This window comes from Gopherus flavomarginatus, chromosome 1 (genome assembly GCF_025201925.1).
Source record: "Gopherus flavomarginatus isolate rGopFla2 chromosome 1, rGopFla2.mat.asm, whole genome shotgun sequence".
Classification (NCBI taxonomy): Eukaryota; Metazoa; Chordata; order Testudines; family Testudinidae; genus Gopherus; species Gopherus flavomarginatus.
Window position 1 is genome coordinate 208,458,901 of NC_066617.1, and position 16,357 is coordinate 208,475,257.

A 16,357-nucleotide genomic window follows, 5' to 3' on the forward strand; every position below is an offset into this window, starting at 1 on the left:
GCAGGATCTTGGCTTTAAATAGGACACCCGTGGGACAGAAGCATTCTGCTCATACCCTCTATCACACTGCTAGAGCTGCTCACAATTTTTTCCATCAAAACATTTTATTGATGAAAAAATGTTTTTTCAACTATAATGTTGGGGGGGGAACAATTTTTTTTAACTTTGGTCAAAATGTTCTGATTTTTTTAAATGAAAAAGAAAAACGTTTGAAAATCATTTTTTGAGACCTGATCATTGTTAAAAAGGCATTTTTGAGGGGAATTTGGGAAAATGTTAAAATGTTTCAAAATCTCTCATTAAAAATAATTGGCATTTTTTTTGAACTAATTCAACACAGTGATGCAGTACAAATAAGGGGTCAGAACCTCAGCTGGTACAAACCAACCCAGATCCATTGGTTTGAAAACAATTATACCAGCTGGTTCCAGCAGAGATCTGGCCCAAGCAATAACAATATGGTTTTGATTTTCTCTGTAGTTATTACTATTGCATATTACTATTGAATCCATTCAAGACCACTTATTGTTTTCAGAGCAATACAGAAGAGTTGCTGGACTAGACATTTGCTTTTCAGTGACAGTTAATGAACAAGTCCCAGAGCTGCTGGGCATCTTCATCTGGCAAGCAAAGAAGCAGACAGGTAATGTACAAACCATCACTGCGCAGGATGCCGGCACAGTCAAGGCCTGAAACTTACCTGATGGCCAAAGAATCACAAGTATTCCTTGGCGGAAGACACCCCCCACAGTCAAATGCAGCTTTTGCAGCATCACTGTCAACACAGTCTCAAGCAGTTATTGCGGGATCATTCCCAACTCCGTCAGAAGAAGAATTTGCAGTACCTCTCCCGCCAGAGTCAGAAGACAGTTTTGTAACATCGCCCGCACCGGCACAGAATGTTTTTACAGGATCGCTCTCAGCGCAGTCAGATGCAATGTTTACAGAATCACACCTGGCCCAATCAAAAGGAGCTTTCCCAGGATATTTCCCAGCCCATACTAAAGCAGTTTTTCCAGGATCATTCCCAACACAGTCAAAAGAAGCTTTAACAAGACTGCAACCAACAGAGTCAAAAGGAGCTACTGCAGTGCCACACCCTGTCATGCAGAGTGCACCTCCAGAGTGGATTGAGATGATTCAGAGACACATAGACTCAGCCCGCTGGGCTGCTGCTGAGAAATATCCTCAAGAGAAGATGAAACAGCAAGGGAGAATATATCATTTCCAAGAGCAAAAGAATAAGGTAAGTCACATATCTGGCATTTGAGTGAAAACTGATGACTCTGAGATTAATGTTCAGCTGTGTCAGGGCTGAATTTTCAGTGGTCTGGGCTCACTTCTGCAGACACAGTCTGCAGACACAGATCAAAACAGTTTTGTGTCTGTGTGTGACTTGCACACACAAACACTTAACCACATGTTTAACTTCATGCACATGTGTAAATCCCTTTGACTCATATAGTACTTTGTAAATCACATGCGTAAATATTTCCAGGATTGGAGGCCAGGTGCTCAGTTGTGTAATTACTAAGATTTGCCCTGCATTTCATTTGCAGGTGTAAAAAAATGTAGGCATAGAAAATAGAAGGGCCACAACCTAACTCCAACTTTCCCCTTGAATGTATATCTTAATGAATAGTCACAGTAAGAAACTTTAAACAGATATTATGGGATTTGAGTTTTTGGTGGTTTTTTGTTTTTTTTTTACATGAGGCTTCAGTGTTTTCAATAGAAATTGATAGAAGTACGAAGACTGAACAAAGGACATTTGATGAGGTGGTGTTCTTGCTTTTCTTATTGTGTATTCACTCACTTGCTAATTTGTAAAATTCAGTAATTTGCAATAGATATTTCAGCCATTGGTGCAAATTAGCTAAATTTTGCTGAATTTACAGAAATGTGTTTACCTTGTCAAGAATACTACAGAAGGCTTGTAGCTCACAGTACAAAGCGAGTAGTATGGTGGGGTGAAGTACAGTTTGCTGCTGATGTGCATCATTTATGGCATAGACATGTTTAACTATGCCTGATTCTGTGAAACAAGCTCAGATGAAATGTAATGTTATTCTTACAGAATGCAGAACACAGCTTGTACAACCAATATGAGGAGAAAATCCGTCCCTGTATTGATCTCATTGACTCCCTGAGAGCGCTCGGAGTAGAAAAGGACCTGGCTTTGCCAGCAATTGCAGTGATTGGAGACCAGAGTTCTGGAAAAAGCTCGGTTCTAGAAGCCCTGTCCGGTGTCGCTCTTCCTAGAGGCAGTGGTAAGAATTTACCTCTTAGCTTTTCATGTCAGAAATCTGACTCTTCCCCGAGTCGCAGTGGTGTGTTTCTGTCTGATACTCTGTAATTCATGTCAGTTTGGGGACACTGAAAGTTGGGTTAAGATTCGTCCCTGGCACAACCCGAAAGAATTTGTATTTTCCCAATCCCATCATTCAGAAAACACTGTTATGATGAGAATTGTGCGGCAACTGGAATATCCCTTTTGTGGGAAATTCCACTATTTTGAAATTTGCTTTAGTTTCCTAAGGGAATAAAACTTTGTATTCCAGACTTAATTGTGAAACAACGTTTGGAAAAATTATTTTGAGAAACATCAAAATGTTCTGTTTCCATGTTGACTTTATATTCAGAAAAGGTAATTGTGTGAAGGGAACCAACTACTCCTTAGCCAGATAATAGTAACGTTTGTTCCAGAGAACTCTGTGTTGGCACAGCAGGACGTCTGCCTGCAACTCTCATGACCCAAGCAGAGGCAGCAGTATGGGCACTCAAAAGACTATCTGACAGCATATGCTGAAGCTAGTGGCCAAACAGGAGACACATGCATTGTGTTCCAGGTATTTACGAAAGACACTATGTCTGCAAAAGGTGGTGTTATTCTGAACCACTTTACTCTGTCTAACAACAGAACTGCCAGGGACACAGCAGGTAAACCACAGTACTTCCAGAGCATTCTTCCACATCTTTGCTTCATCTTCACACCTTCGGGGTGTGCGGCTGGCCAGAGTGGAAGTCTCCTCCTTTTTTGTATCTGTCAAGTTTGGCTGCTATTCCCGAAGGGAAAATGTCATAGAGATTAATAGAGTTGAAACCAATAGGAGTCTATGAAAATCAAGACTGAATGTTTTTCTAAAAGATATTCACTAGCATGACATGAAGATATTGGCCTGATGCAGGAATCACTGAGTGCAATTCTATGGCCTGTGTTATGTAGACTAATGGTCATAACGGTCCTTTCTGGCCTTAAAATCTATTAAAATTAAACAAGGTTTGTTAGAGGGCTTTCCCTTCACCTTCTCCCCTGGTTCTTGTCATGCAGACAGGAAACAGAAGACCAGAAGTCCAAAGTGCAGGGAATGTGATGTTTATTGGGTTAGTTTCCAGCAAGCATGTATATCATAACTCTGATGCCGCAGAGCATGTTTCACAGTGTCTCGTCCCTCACTCCTCCGCAGGCATAATTATACCTGAAATGCACGCCCACTGCTTACAGTTTATGGTCATGTTCTGTTTGGGGGGTGGGGGTCATGGGTCTGGAGTCTTCGTCCGACCTCTTTTGTACCCCAATGGAGGGGTAAGGAATGAGAATGTGCTACGGTCAAGGGCAGGCATTTCTCTGGCCTTTTAGTGTTTTATCTTCCCCCCAACCCGCCCTTGCGCCTCCCGACTGATTGCTTGACCTTGCCTTGAGATAAGAGTTGCATGTTTGTATATTATACTCCCACCATCCCAGTAACACTTTAACTGCTCTTATCTGTTCCCATTATACTAACAAACCCATCTAGCTAGGCAGAAGCAACGTATACAGTGTCTTTGTTCTTTGTTTACACATATTAACAAGGATCCTTTTGTTCATACATATTAGTAAGAATGTATGTGTATCAAAAAATTAAACAGCAAGCAAAACCCAAAATACTATCTCAGGTGAAAATACAGGCCTGAATCCTACATTGTCACTAGCACTCCTAACAGGGTTCTATAGAAATTACTCTTAAAAATCTATGGAAATTAATACATCTACAGAATATTTAAACAAGTCTATGCAATACAAAATGATCTCCCTACTATAGAACCGGATCGGGATACAATTCTATAGTAGGGATATGATACTGAACAGCTATTTTAAAAGTATAAAACATCTAGCATACATACGCACACCTTTAAAGTTTCCTCTCTCTTCAGATATATATTACTGGTTTCCGTTACCCACTTTAAGTATATGAAATAGCTTTCAAACAAATTTGAAATCTTTCAAAACAGAAACAACTTTTAAAATATGGTCACTGCGCAGTGCTGCATACAAATGGGATGATAGTTTTCCTCACTGCCCTACCAATGCCCAGCATGCTTTTCCAACTCTCAGATATTCCATAGTGTGTGAGCTGTGTGAACATACTGAAACGCTTTGGCCATTCTTCTGCATACTGTGGGAAAAGCTACATTCTGTGGGGTGCTTTGTACCCATTCAAAGTAACAAGGATGATAGTTAACAGAATTAACTCTCTTTATGGACAACTGCAGGTATTACCACCAGATGTCCCTTAGTGCTTAGACTGAAAAAACTGGCTCCTCAGCAGGAATGGAAAGGGAAAATTAGTTACCTGGATATAGATGAAGAACTCCACAATCCCTCAGTGGTGGATAAGAAAATAAGAAAAGGTAAGTGCTATTTATTGCATTCTGATTTAATTCATCAGAGCCTTCTTTTCATCCTTTATTCCCTTCTGTTAGGCAGCATAACATTTCCCAAATTAAAACCTTGATCACGACTGCTGAGAGTGCAAAGAACACAGGGAACCACGTTCACAGCTGGACTAAAGCGGCATAACTCAGCTGATCTTAGTGGCATTGCAGCATTTTACATGCTGGGAGAAAACACCTCTCCTACCCCAAGGGCTATCAGCTTATGCCCTGAAGCTTAAAGTTTGATTGTCCTTGGCTAAGCTTGTGTAGTTACCTACATTGTTATTGGTCATAACATTTTGTTTTTACATATATATTTATTCTCTGAGGTTTTCAAGAAATAATTTTAAAAAAACTGGTATGGTAGCAAGGTAAGTGACATAAAAGTCAAATAAGCTAATTATGCGACTGAAGGTTTCTCATGAGAAATTATTTATTTTGATATCAAGAAATAGCAGAAATACACAGCTATAAAAATGATGTTATTTTGAATCAACAAATCAGTTGTATGTACTTCCACACTTCTGTGAGGTAGTGTTTGATGGTTAAAACAGAGGACTGGCGCTCTATATCCTTCTATTCTGTTCATGACTCTGCCACTGATTTGCTATATGATCTTGGACAAGTCACTTAATCTCTGTGCCTCACTGCATCTGTTTATAGAATGTGTATAATAACCCTTTGCTACCTTGCAAGGTTGTCAAGGATTAACTAATGCGTGTCCAGCATTTTGGAGATGAGGAACCAATTATATAAATGTTAAGTATTTTATTGTATCACTATATTATTTTTTTATAAAAACAGCTCCATGTATTTGATTTTTGTACATTGAGATTACTGAAAGTTTAATTCGTAGACAGTGTATTCTTCAATTTTTATTAAGGCTCAAATCCTGAAAAGGAGTCCAATCATACCCCATTGATTTCCATGGGATTTTGTGTGGGCAGGATTGGATCCCAAAATGCCTTTCTTTTAAAAAAATAAATAAAATAATTAAAAAAAAATCCCAAGGGGCAACAGGAGCTTTCCAGTTCTGATATGTTCTAATCTGAAATTCCCACGAGGAGTTTCTAAAATTTGCTTTTCTGGTCTTTCCCTTTTCTCCTTTGTAGCCCAGAATGCAATAGCTGGTGAAGGAGTGGGCATTAGCCAAGAAATAATTTCCCTCGAAATTAGCTCTCCAAATGTTCCAGATCTGACACTGATTGATCTTCCAGGGATTGCTAGGGTGGCTGTAGGGAATCAGCCACGAGACATTGGAGAACAGGTAATGCACATACATGTTCTGAGCTAGGAAACAGCTAAGTTACATCAGTAGAAATCAAATGCACAAATTATCTTAAACAAAAGGTTTTGCTGGAGGATATAGACCAGTGGCGGGCAACCTGCATCCTATGGACCACAGACGGCCCGTCAGGGTCTTCGGGGCACTTTGGCGGGGCAGCCAAAGCGGGGGCCCCTCACCGCTGAAGACCCCAGGCCCCCTGAATCCTCTGGGCAGCCCTGCTTTCCACAGCTCCCATTGTTTGGGAACAGTGAACTGTGGCCCCTGGAAGCTGTGGACAGTCAATGTACACAAACTGTCTCGCGGCCCGCCGCTGATCTAGACAATAGTATTCTGTACAGTTAACTTGCCTCACAACCAGCATTAAAGATGTTGTAGACAACACACAGGACAATTATTGGTGGAGGAAGTGCTGAAAATAAGAGTGATGGTCACTTAGAATGAAACACATGCTGGTCAGCCCTACAGACAAAATTTAGCAAAAGGAAGGCTCATAATTAAAGAAATCTCTGTCTAGTGTATTCTTCTACAACGGAGGACCATGGCGTATAGTAAGGAAAAGACAAACTGGCTCCATTAATTTTACTATCTCTCAGTGCAGTAAGACTTTATTTTGTGATGAAATTACTATAGTAATTTGTACAACTCTACTCATTTTATCCACAATAAAATGATTGGTGTGACACCAGCTGCACATGTCAATTGTCCTGAACGGCCCACATTCTCCAGTTGCAAAATAAGTGAGATAAAGCATCTTACTTGTTGAATGTGACAGAAAATGGTGTTGAAGGGAAATATAGAAGACAAGGGAAGATTTTTGGAAACTCAGGATAAGTCTATACTACCCGTGGGATCGGCAGGTAGTGTTCGATGTATCAGGGACTGATTTATCGCGTCTCATCTGGATGTGATATATTGATCCCCGAATCGACGCCCATACTCCACCTCGGCAGCAGGAGTAAGTGGATAATAGTTACATGAATTCAATATAAGTAGAGCTTTGTGAAGATTTGGCAAAACAACACAAAACCGTGAGAAACTCTGATCGTTGGGATTCAAACATGGGGGGAAAAACAGCCAAATTTCATGTCAGTTTTATTTACTTTTTACCAATCTTTCACTGAAAGGCAAACACAAGACATTTTGTTTTCTTTTGATAGCTACATTTTTGAGATGGATGTATTTAGCTCTACATTTTATCTGATCTTGACATGTCAATATAATCAACTTGATTTTTTTTTCTTAGCTGTGCATTTAGACAATAGAATTTGGTTGTCTCTAATGCAGGTAAAATATCATTAACATATTCATCATCAAATAGATTGTGTACCTGGTCTAGTAAATTTTTATGATAATTTCCCAAGGCCGATATAATAGCAGTCTGTTCTGGACCATGTTACACATTCGGATTACCTTTAGATAATCAGGCTGAATTCAGCCACTGAAATTTACACCTTAGCTTCTATTGTATGATTGTATCCATCATGTGTATGACATTCCACCTCGTCAGATGATGAGAAGCCTGACATCCAATGGCATTTGTCACATCAAACTTTACTGTATTTCTTTCTTACCATATTTTATTACAGATCAAAAAACTAATTAAAAAATTTATTGCTAAGCAAGAGACTATAAATTTGGTAGTGGTGCCAAGTAATGTGGATATCGCAACAACAGAGGCACTGAAAATGGCTCAAGAGGTAGACCCTGATGGGGAGAGAACTCTAGGTGAGACGTACTTTAAAAAAAAATGCAAATATGGGGAAAGTAGATTATTTTTCATGGCATTTTAATATTCTCCCCACCCTGCCCCAACCCTGGATAGAATTACCCGCTATGAGGAAAAGACAACCAGTATGAAATAACATGAATTTTGCACACTGATAAAAGGGAACCAATATCTAAAGGGATAGCTTAATTTGGGGCCCTACTGCCATTGATACTATGCCTATAAATATCTTGAAAACTGAAAAGATTAAAAGTTAATATTGTAAAAGCTCTGCTATTAATTTGATATTCCTGAGGTGTTCCTGAAAAAGGTGGATGGGGGACAGAGAGGTTGAGGGGAGGGGAGGGAACTTACAGCACCGCTGGAGAAATCTCTTTAGCGTATGCTGTCGGAAACAATGCTGCATTGGGTAACTAGATACTCACAATAGATATTTCCCATATTCATTTCTGTGCTTGTATAATCTTCTCATCATATTACTTCCCAGGGATCCTAACAAAACCAGATTTGGTGGACAGAGGAACTGAGGCATTGGTTGTTGATATCATACGAAACCTTGTCATCCACCTAAAGAAGGGTTATATGATTGTTAAATGTCGTGGGCAGCAAGATATTTGTGAGAAACTCACCCTGGCCTCTGCAATCCAGAAGGAGAGAGCTTTCTTTGAGCAGCATGAACATTTTAGGTAGTTTTCAAACACTTAAAGGGCCTGATCCAAAGTCCATTGAGATCAATGGAAAGATTCCTGCTGACTCCCATCGGATTTGGATTAGGCCCACAATGAGAATTATCCTTAAACTTAGCTGGAGGTGGGGCTTTTGTTTGTTTGCATTGTCTGTGTGGTAGCATTTTCCAAAATGTAAGGAAGAATTTACATGTCAAATTACTTCTCAACTTAAACTCAACTTCTTTTCAGATTCAAGTTTGATTTAAGCCCTGATTCAGAAAACCATTTAAAAACATGGTGACCATTAAACTCTGAAGTAGTCCCAAAGGAGTCAAGTTAAGTACAGGCTTTAAAGTGCTTTGTTGGCTCAGGTATTAATGCATATCGTTCTATCCACTGGAAAGAATGGGGAAACTCGCAGGAAAGATATGGTCTGTGTCAGGGGAACGCTGTCCTCCTCCACAAACTATTGCTCTTCAGCGTTTAAGGCATAAAGAGAATTTTTTAACCTGGAAGTGGTTCTGAATGAGTATCCCTACCATATATAGCAGTACATACATTCTTATAATACAGCAATAAAGGTGGATATTTTTATCTCATGATTTTTTTCTGAAGTTACAGTTCTGAACCTTTTTCTGTTCTCAGTCTGTTCAGCAAACTGCTCATCATTTCAGATCTAATCTTGCACAAAAGCAGATTTGGCAGGATGTAGTGAGGCTATGGCTGCACCTTTACTAGCATTCCCCTGCTTGATCAGAAGAAACTGTACACCTCTACCCCGATATAACGCTGTCCTCGGGAGCCAACAAATCTTACCGTGTTGTAGGTGAAACCGCATTATATGGAACTTGCTTTGATCCGCCGGAGAACGCAGCTGCGCCCCCTCGGAGCTCTGCTTTACCACATTATAGCCGAATTCCTGTTATACCGGGTCACGTTATATTGGTGTAGAGGTGTATTTACCTGCTTTGTGTGGCAGAACTAGGGAAGACACTACTCTCTTGTTTGGCAAATGCGAGTTGTCTCTCTTCATATTCCTTATTCTGTTTTCAGAGTTCTTCTAGATGAAAACAAGGCTACTATCCCCATTTTGGCAGAGAAACTTACAGCTGAGCTTGTGGAACACATTAATGTAAGCTAACAAAGAAACACTTTACATGAGAAACCATTTTTTTAAAAACAGGACCCGATCCTGCAGTTTTAGAGGACTGGGTCTGTAGAAATTATTTCTATGAATAGCCTTTAATTACCCTGCCTGATGGTAATCTGGAAGTACAAGATCGACTATACTGAGCCTTGGCTTGGCAGTCAGGTGTCAAGCTGGGCAGATAATGGATTTTTCAGTTCAGATGCCAGCCAGGGGAATTACTTGGTTTGGTTCCAATAATGTTTGGAATTTGTCAGTAAATTGGAAAAGTCCAGCTCTTCCCCAGCTGAAACTATTGGGTGGACTGAACCTTCATTTTTCAGGTGAATAAATTATTCATTGAAAAATTTTACCCAGCGATAGTCAGCTGACCAGTATTCTGTTCTCAGCTTTGCTGCTGACCTACAGTTTAACCATGGGCAAATCACGTAATCTCTCTGTGACTCAGTGTTCCTGTCTTTAAAATAACAAGGAGTCCAGTGGTACCTTAAAGACTAACATTTATTTGGGCATAAGCTTTCGTGGGTAAAAAAACAGACAGTCCATACGTAAAAGAATAAATGGACACAAATTGGACATCAGGAATGGTAACATACAAAAACCAGTAGGAGAACACTTCAGCCTCCCTGAAGACTCTATAACAGATTTAAAAGTAACTATTCTTGAACAAAAAAACTTCAGAAACAGACTTCAAAGAGAAACAGCAGAACTAAAATTCATTTGCAAATTTAACACCATTAATTTGGGCTTGAATAGGCACTGGGAGTGGCTGGCTCATTACAGAAGCAGCTTTGCCTCTCCTAGAATTGACACTTCCTCATCTGTTATTGGGAGTGGACTACAACCACTCTGATCGAATTGGCCCTGTCAACACTGGTTCTCCACTTGTGAGGTAACTCCCTTCTCTTCATGTGTCTTTATATAATGCCTGCATCTGTAACTTTCACTCCATGCATCTGAAGAAGTGAGGTTTTTTACCCATGAAAGCTTACGCCCAAATAAATCTGTTAGTCTTTAAGGTGCCATCAGACTCCTTGTTGTTTTTGTGGATACAGACTAACACGGCAACCCCCTGATACTTGTTTTTAAAATAGGGATTCTGATACTTGCTTTCCTTTGTACAGCGCTTGGAGATCCATGGATGAATAGTGCTAACTAGAGGGAACTATAGTCATAATTGTCAACTTTTGGAAGCCTGAATAATTTATATACAGTAAATATGGAATATTTTAGATACTATGTGTGCTTTTATAAACAACGTTAATAATAATGAAAAGGTTGCTGAGATGCACTGGTTCTCTAAATAGGATGCTGTACTAGACCAGCAAAGCAACACTGCTTTTTTATGTAAGAAAATCACTGAAGAATACCATACTTTAAACCTTCCCCATTCTTTTCTCAGTACAGGCAGGGTTGTTTTAGACTACAGAGCATACCTGGACTTTTAAGGGCAGTGCAAGATTCAGAGATCTCTGTGTCACACTCTGAAATGGTCTATTTCTTTCAAATAATAGAATTGTCCAAACTGTACAAGTATTGTTGTTTTTTCTCCCCTAGAAATCTTTGCCTGCTTTAGAAGAGCAAATAAACATTCAACTCCAAAAAACAACTGAAGAGTTACTCAAATATGGCAAAGGCACACCAAAAGCAGAAGACGAGAAGTTGTTTTTTCTAATAGATGTAAGTACAAATATGTATTTGGTTCTGTGGCACAGCAAAGAGAGCTGAACAATTACTAAACTTTCCTGATTTTGATAAGCTCAGGAATATCAAAGGAAACAAATTCATTTCTGCCATCAACAGTTTGTAGGACTTTCATTGCTTAGAACACACACAAACCTAAGTGCATCCTTGAATTTAAACCATAGTTGTGCTTGGCTCATGGTGTCCAGTGTTATGAAGCTCTTCCACCTATCTCTTTATTATAACCCTATGCAGAGGTTATGGGTCTATTACTGGTGTGGATGGGTGAGATTTGGTGGCCTGCGATGTCTAGGAAGTCAGATTAGATGATCATGACGATCCTTTCTGGCCTTAAATTTTATGATACCTACTGTGGTGAATGGCTGTTCACACAGTCCTTGGGTAGGCTGCTCCCACAGAGACTTTCTTCCACTCCCCCAAGTGCACCCCCATCAGGACACAGGCTCGTGCCTCCACTTCTCTTTGGGGTGGGATGTTGTGATCCAATCACTCTCTGACTGGGTCTCCAGGTTACACCTTCCTGGCTGCCAACCATACTATTTAGCAGGTCCAACTGATCTTAGGCCCTGCCAAAGTTCTCCTCTGGGATTACGTGTTACTATATGTTTGCAGGGAGACAGCAGAGACCACCCATAAGTGAGATAGTGGGAAGGGGCACAATTTAAAGGTTCGGCCACCCCCGGAACAGCTCAAGTCATGCTCCCCCTCCATCCTCCCGAGGGAGGCTCCCATACTTACCCTCAGTCTCTCCTCCCCACCCCATCCCAGAAAGCAGTGGTCCCCTCCCTGCAGCTCTCAGCTGTTGCTGCTGCCTTTCCCTGTGGGGTGCAGCTCAGGCTCCAGCAGCATCATGTGACCAAGCAGGGCTGGCAAACCCTGGCAGAAATCTGGAGGGCCACATGGCCCCACATGCCTCTCCTCTCACTCACACTCACACCACCACCACCACCACCACCACCATCATGCATTGCCTCTGGAAGAGACAAACACTTCAAAACAAAGCGGGATGTATTTTAGCCAAAAGGTTCACAGGACTTAGAGATGTGGACAGGGCCTGCTCTGGCTTTTTTGCCGCCCCAAGCAAAAAAAAACCCAAAACCTGCAGCACAGCTGAAGCGGCAAAGCAGAGGGGAAAAAAAAAGAAAGCACAGCGCGGCTGGAGCGGCAAAGCGAAGTGGGGGACAAAACAAAAAAAGGCACCGCTGGAGCGGCAAAGTGGGGTGGGGTGGAACCTGTGGCACTGCTGGAGCGGCAAAGCAGGGGGGGATAAAACAAAAAATGGAGAGGCAAAGCGGGGCAGGGTGGAACGGTGCGGCTGGCAAAGCAGGTAAAAAAAAAAACCCTATAGGGCGGCTGGAGCCAGGGTCCAGGGGGACTCCCTGTGCTGCAGAGTGCGTGCCCGGTCTAATGGGGGGGAAGGGGAGGCAACGGGGTGGCCAGGGCTTCAGCAAGGCACTCTCCACGCAGCCCCTCCCGCTGCCTCACCTGCTGGGAGGGCTCTGTCCCGCTCCGGTCGTCTGGGAGGGAAGGATGCGGGCTGCCCTGCCCAGTTTGCTGCAGGGTGCTCCCCACCTCTGCGCCCTACAGGGCGGCCGGATCGGAGAACCAACAAAAAAAAAACCCTGCTGTGCCACCCTAGGATTGGCTGGAATGACGCCCTGTAGAATTTGCCGCCCCAAGCATGAGCTTGCTCGGCTGGTGCCTGGAGCCGGCCCTGGAAGTGGATATAAACTAACAGAGATTTACATGCATATTCCCTTACCCAAGCTTAACCTCTCTGTCCACAGCTCAGGCAGGTCTGGAGCTTCTTTTTCATCTCTGAGTTGGGAGAACCAGTCTACACTGCTTGCAACAAGCTTCCTCTGCCTCTGAATGAAACCTCTCAGCCTGCCAGCTGTTTTACAGACACTCTCAGGGCCACCCCTCCCCTGTCACTTGAAGTTCCCTCCCTTTGATATAGTCTGCGAGGTTGCAGCTTTGGCAAAACAAAACTGCTTATCAGAATCTTTGAGTGGGCTCAAGTTCACTTCGTTGCCATTCTTCAGTGCCTAAAAAAATCCAACTCCCATAGAAAAGTAGCTGGAGACCCAGAATTCAGTCTCTAAGGATTTTCAGCAAGGATTGTATAGGGTCAACCTCCACATGTTCAAGTCCCAAAAGAAATTAATTTAAGTAACAACTTTATAAAAATCTTATGATAAAGAAACAAATAACAGTAATTTAATTTTACAGCCTAACATGGCTATTTTATAATCCACAGGCATTAGCTTCACAGTTGTACATTAAAACAAATTAAAATCTAAACAGTTCAGTCCCCACAGAAACAGTGAGAAGAAACTGAGAGTTCCCAAAAGCTTAGGTTGAGTTCACCCGAATCTCAGAGTCTTTGATCAACAAATCTATTCAGTTTGCTGAGTCAAAAACATCATCTTCCCTCCACTTGCTTGTTGGAATCCATGTAGACTCTTCCTCTGCTGAAATCAATGTTAGCCAGTCAGCTAACTGATTAACCAACCACTCAGTCAAGCATAGGCACTGACTTCTTCTCTAGGGCAGGGGTGAGGGTGCTCAACCCCACCCCCTCTGCCCTAGGTCCAGCCAAGGCCGTCCTTAGGCATAGGCAACATAGGCAGCTGCGTAGGGCACCTGAAAATTTGGGGCACCACTGGGTCTTAGTGTCCACCCTCCAGTTTTCCTATCCCTGTTCTGACCCTTCCTGCAGGCTCCCACAGATGGCTGCTCTAGCCTGGTGAGTCTTCCTTGGGAGGGAATCTAGTAGTTAAAAGTGAAAAAACCTCCAGCCTGCCAGACCTATTAGCACAACATTGAAACTGTTAAAAAGACATTCAAGGGGTAATAAAGCCATTTAACAGGCATTTGCCAACCCCAAGGTATATACTGACAGGTTTCAGAGTGGTAGTCCTGTTAGTCTGTATCAGCAAAAACAAGGACGAGTCCTTGTGTCACCTCAAAGACTAAGGCCACGTCTACACTACAGCATAAAATCGAAATTATTAAAATCGGTTTTATAAAACTGGTTTTATAAAATCGATTTTATGCGTCCACAGTAGGGCACATTAATTCGGTGGTGTGCGTCCATGGTCCTAGGCTACCATCGATTTCCGGAGTGGTGCACTCTGGGTAGCTCAGTAAAAGAATGAGACCAATAACTTCGATTTCCGTCCACACTAACCCTAAATCGATATAGTAATATCGATTTTAGGGTTACTCCTCTCGTTGGGGAGGAGTACAGAAATCGATTTGAAGAGCCCTTAAAATCGATTTAAAGTGCCTTGTAGTGTGTATGGGTACAGCGTTAAATCGATTTAACGGTTTAAATTGATTTAATGCTGTAGTGTGGACCAGGCCTAACAAATTATTTGAGCATAAGCTTTTGTGGACTAGAACCCATTTCATCAGATGTCCACGAAAGCTTATGCTCAAATAAATTTTTATACTGTCAGTTTCTGACTTTACTGACAAAAACAGTTGTGCATTAATGTAATATTTACACAGAACATGTCAGTCTACAGGACCTTAGTTTAAAATTTGCTTTAAAAATATTTCATTAGTGAGCTGGTGAAGATTATAAAATCACATTTCTAAAAAATGCTTGCATAGAGTTTTAGATGCACAATCATCTTTAGCCTTAAATGTGTGGATCTTCAGACATACAGTTTTTTAAATAAATTCTTCAAAAGACCTCCCTTATCTAAAATACACATTTTAATTACTATAGTTAAAAAAAAAAAGTGCTTCCAAGTCTTCCTGTGTCCTTTCTGTCCATCCCTTCACCACCTCTCCCCCCACTCCCCACTGAAGAGAGCCCTTAAAGGGACAACAGTCCTTCCCTTCCAGATAGCTGGACAAAGAGTTTCCCTTTCTTTACTTCTGACTATCTGACGAACTAGTTTTAAAAGAACCCTCCAGCAAAATCAGTACCTTAGTAAGACAAAATCCTTGTTATACCTAAAATCTTTGGAAACATATTTTTTTAAAGTTGGTGAAATTTCATAACCATGTCTCTTGTTATGGAGATCACACAAAGTAAATTACTGTTCCCTTTTTCTAAAAGCAATGAACATTGTTATGAACACACTAAACCTCTCTGATTAATTTAAAAGAATGTCTTTGTTTCAGTGAGTTAAATATGTAGTAATCTGGAATGCTGGTTTAAGATTTGAGTACATTTAAAATATAAATTCAGTTTAGAAATACTGATTAAGAAAATGTAAAACAGAGAAGAGCTGCATCATGTATTCCATTATATGTAATGTTGTATTCAGCAGGACAGCTGACTCACCCTTACTATGAAGTTTTTGCAAATAAATCTCTGACAAACTTCAGGGCATATCAAAAAACCTGTGACTGACATTTTTTATTCCCAAATTTTAGTGCTTTTAATTAGGTACTTTCTTCATGTCCATTCTGCATGAGGGAGAGGGCATGGAAGTCTCTGCGGGGAACTGTGACTCTCCGCCACCATGAGGCAGGCCGGGCATCTCATTATCCTTTACTGTCAAGTCCCTCCTCCCCCTCCCCCACCAGGCTGTGAGCTTGGGCTGCCATCCCGCATAGGGGCACCAGTTTAATAATACTGCGTACAGCCCCATAAATCCTAAGGACGGCCCTGGGTCCAGCCCCCACTTCATCCCTTCTCCCAAACCCTCACCCCCACCCCTCCTCTTCCCGCCCTCACTCTGCCCCTGGCCCTGCCCCACTCCACCTCTCCCCCAAGGCCACACCCACCCCACCTCTTCTCACCTCCAGCTCACCTCTTTGCTGCCTCTTTCTGCCCCCTCCCCTGAGCACCCCCCCATCGCCACTCTTCCCTCTCCCTCCCAGCTCCTCCTGCACGCCATGGAACAGCTGATCTACAGCGGGTGGGAGGCACTGGGAGGGAGAGGGAGAAGTTGATCAGCAGGGTTACTGGTGGCTGGAGGGGGGAGGTGGGTGCTAAGCGCCCACTAATTTTTTTCATGGGTGCTCCAGCCCTAGAGCACCCACAGAGTCAGCACCTATGCAGGTAAGTATATAGATATTTTTTTAAAATGCTGTTACAAGAAAATATAAAACTGAGAATAGCAAAACACAAATGACTCTTTCCCCATTATCACACTGAAAGAAAA

General features: G+C 41.8%; 1 protein-coding gene across 1 annotated transcript in view; it reads left to right on the plus strand.

The window, feature by feature from the left end:
• Positions 1-509: 509 nt before the first annotated feature.
• LOC127039543 (interferon-induced GTP-binding protein Mx2-like) overlaps positions 510-16,357 on the plus strand; it is a 29,166-nt gene continuing 13,318 nt past the window's right edge. The window contains exons 1-8 of the mRNA XM_050933280.1: positions 510-1,246; positions 2,078-2,270; positions 4,534-4,671; positions 5,808-5,962; positions 7,570-7,708; positions 8,197-8,395; positions 9,431-9,509; positions 11,082-11,204. Coding sequence (XP_050789237.1) covers positions 587-1,246; positions 2,078-2,270; positions 4,534-4,671; positions 5,808-5,962; positions 7,570-7,708; positions 8,197-8,395; positions 9,431-9,509; positions 11,082-11,204 — 1,686 coding nt within the window. The 5' untranslated portion in view covers positions 510-586. The remainder of the gene's footprint in view (positions 1,247-2,077; positions 2,271-4,533; positions 4,672-5,807; positions 5,963-7,569; positions 7,709-8,196; positions 8,396-9,430; positions 9,510-11,081; positions 11,205-16,357) is intronic.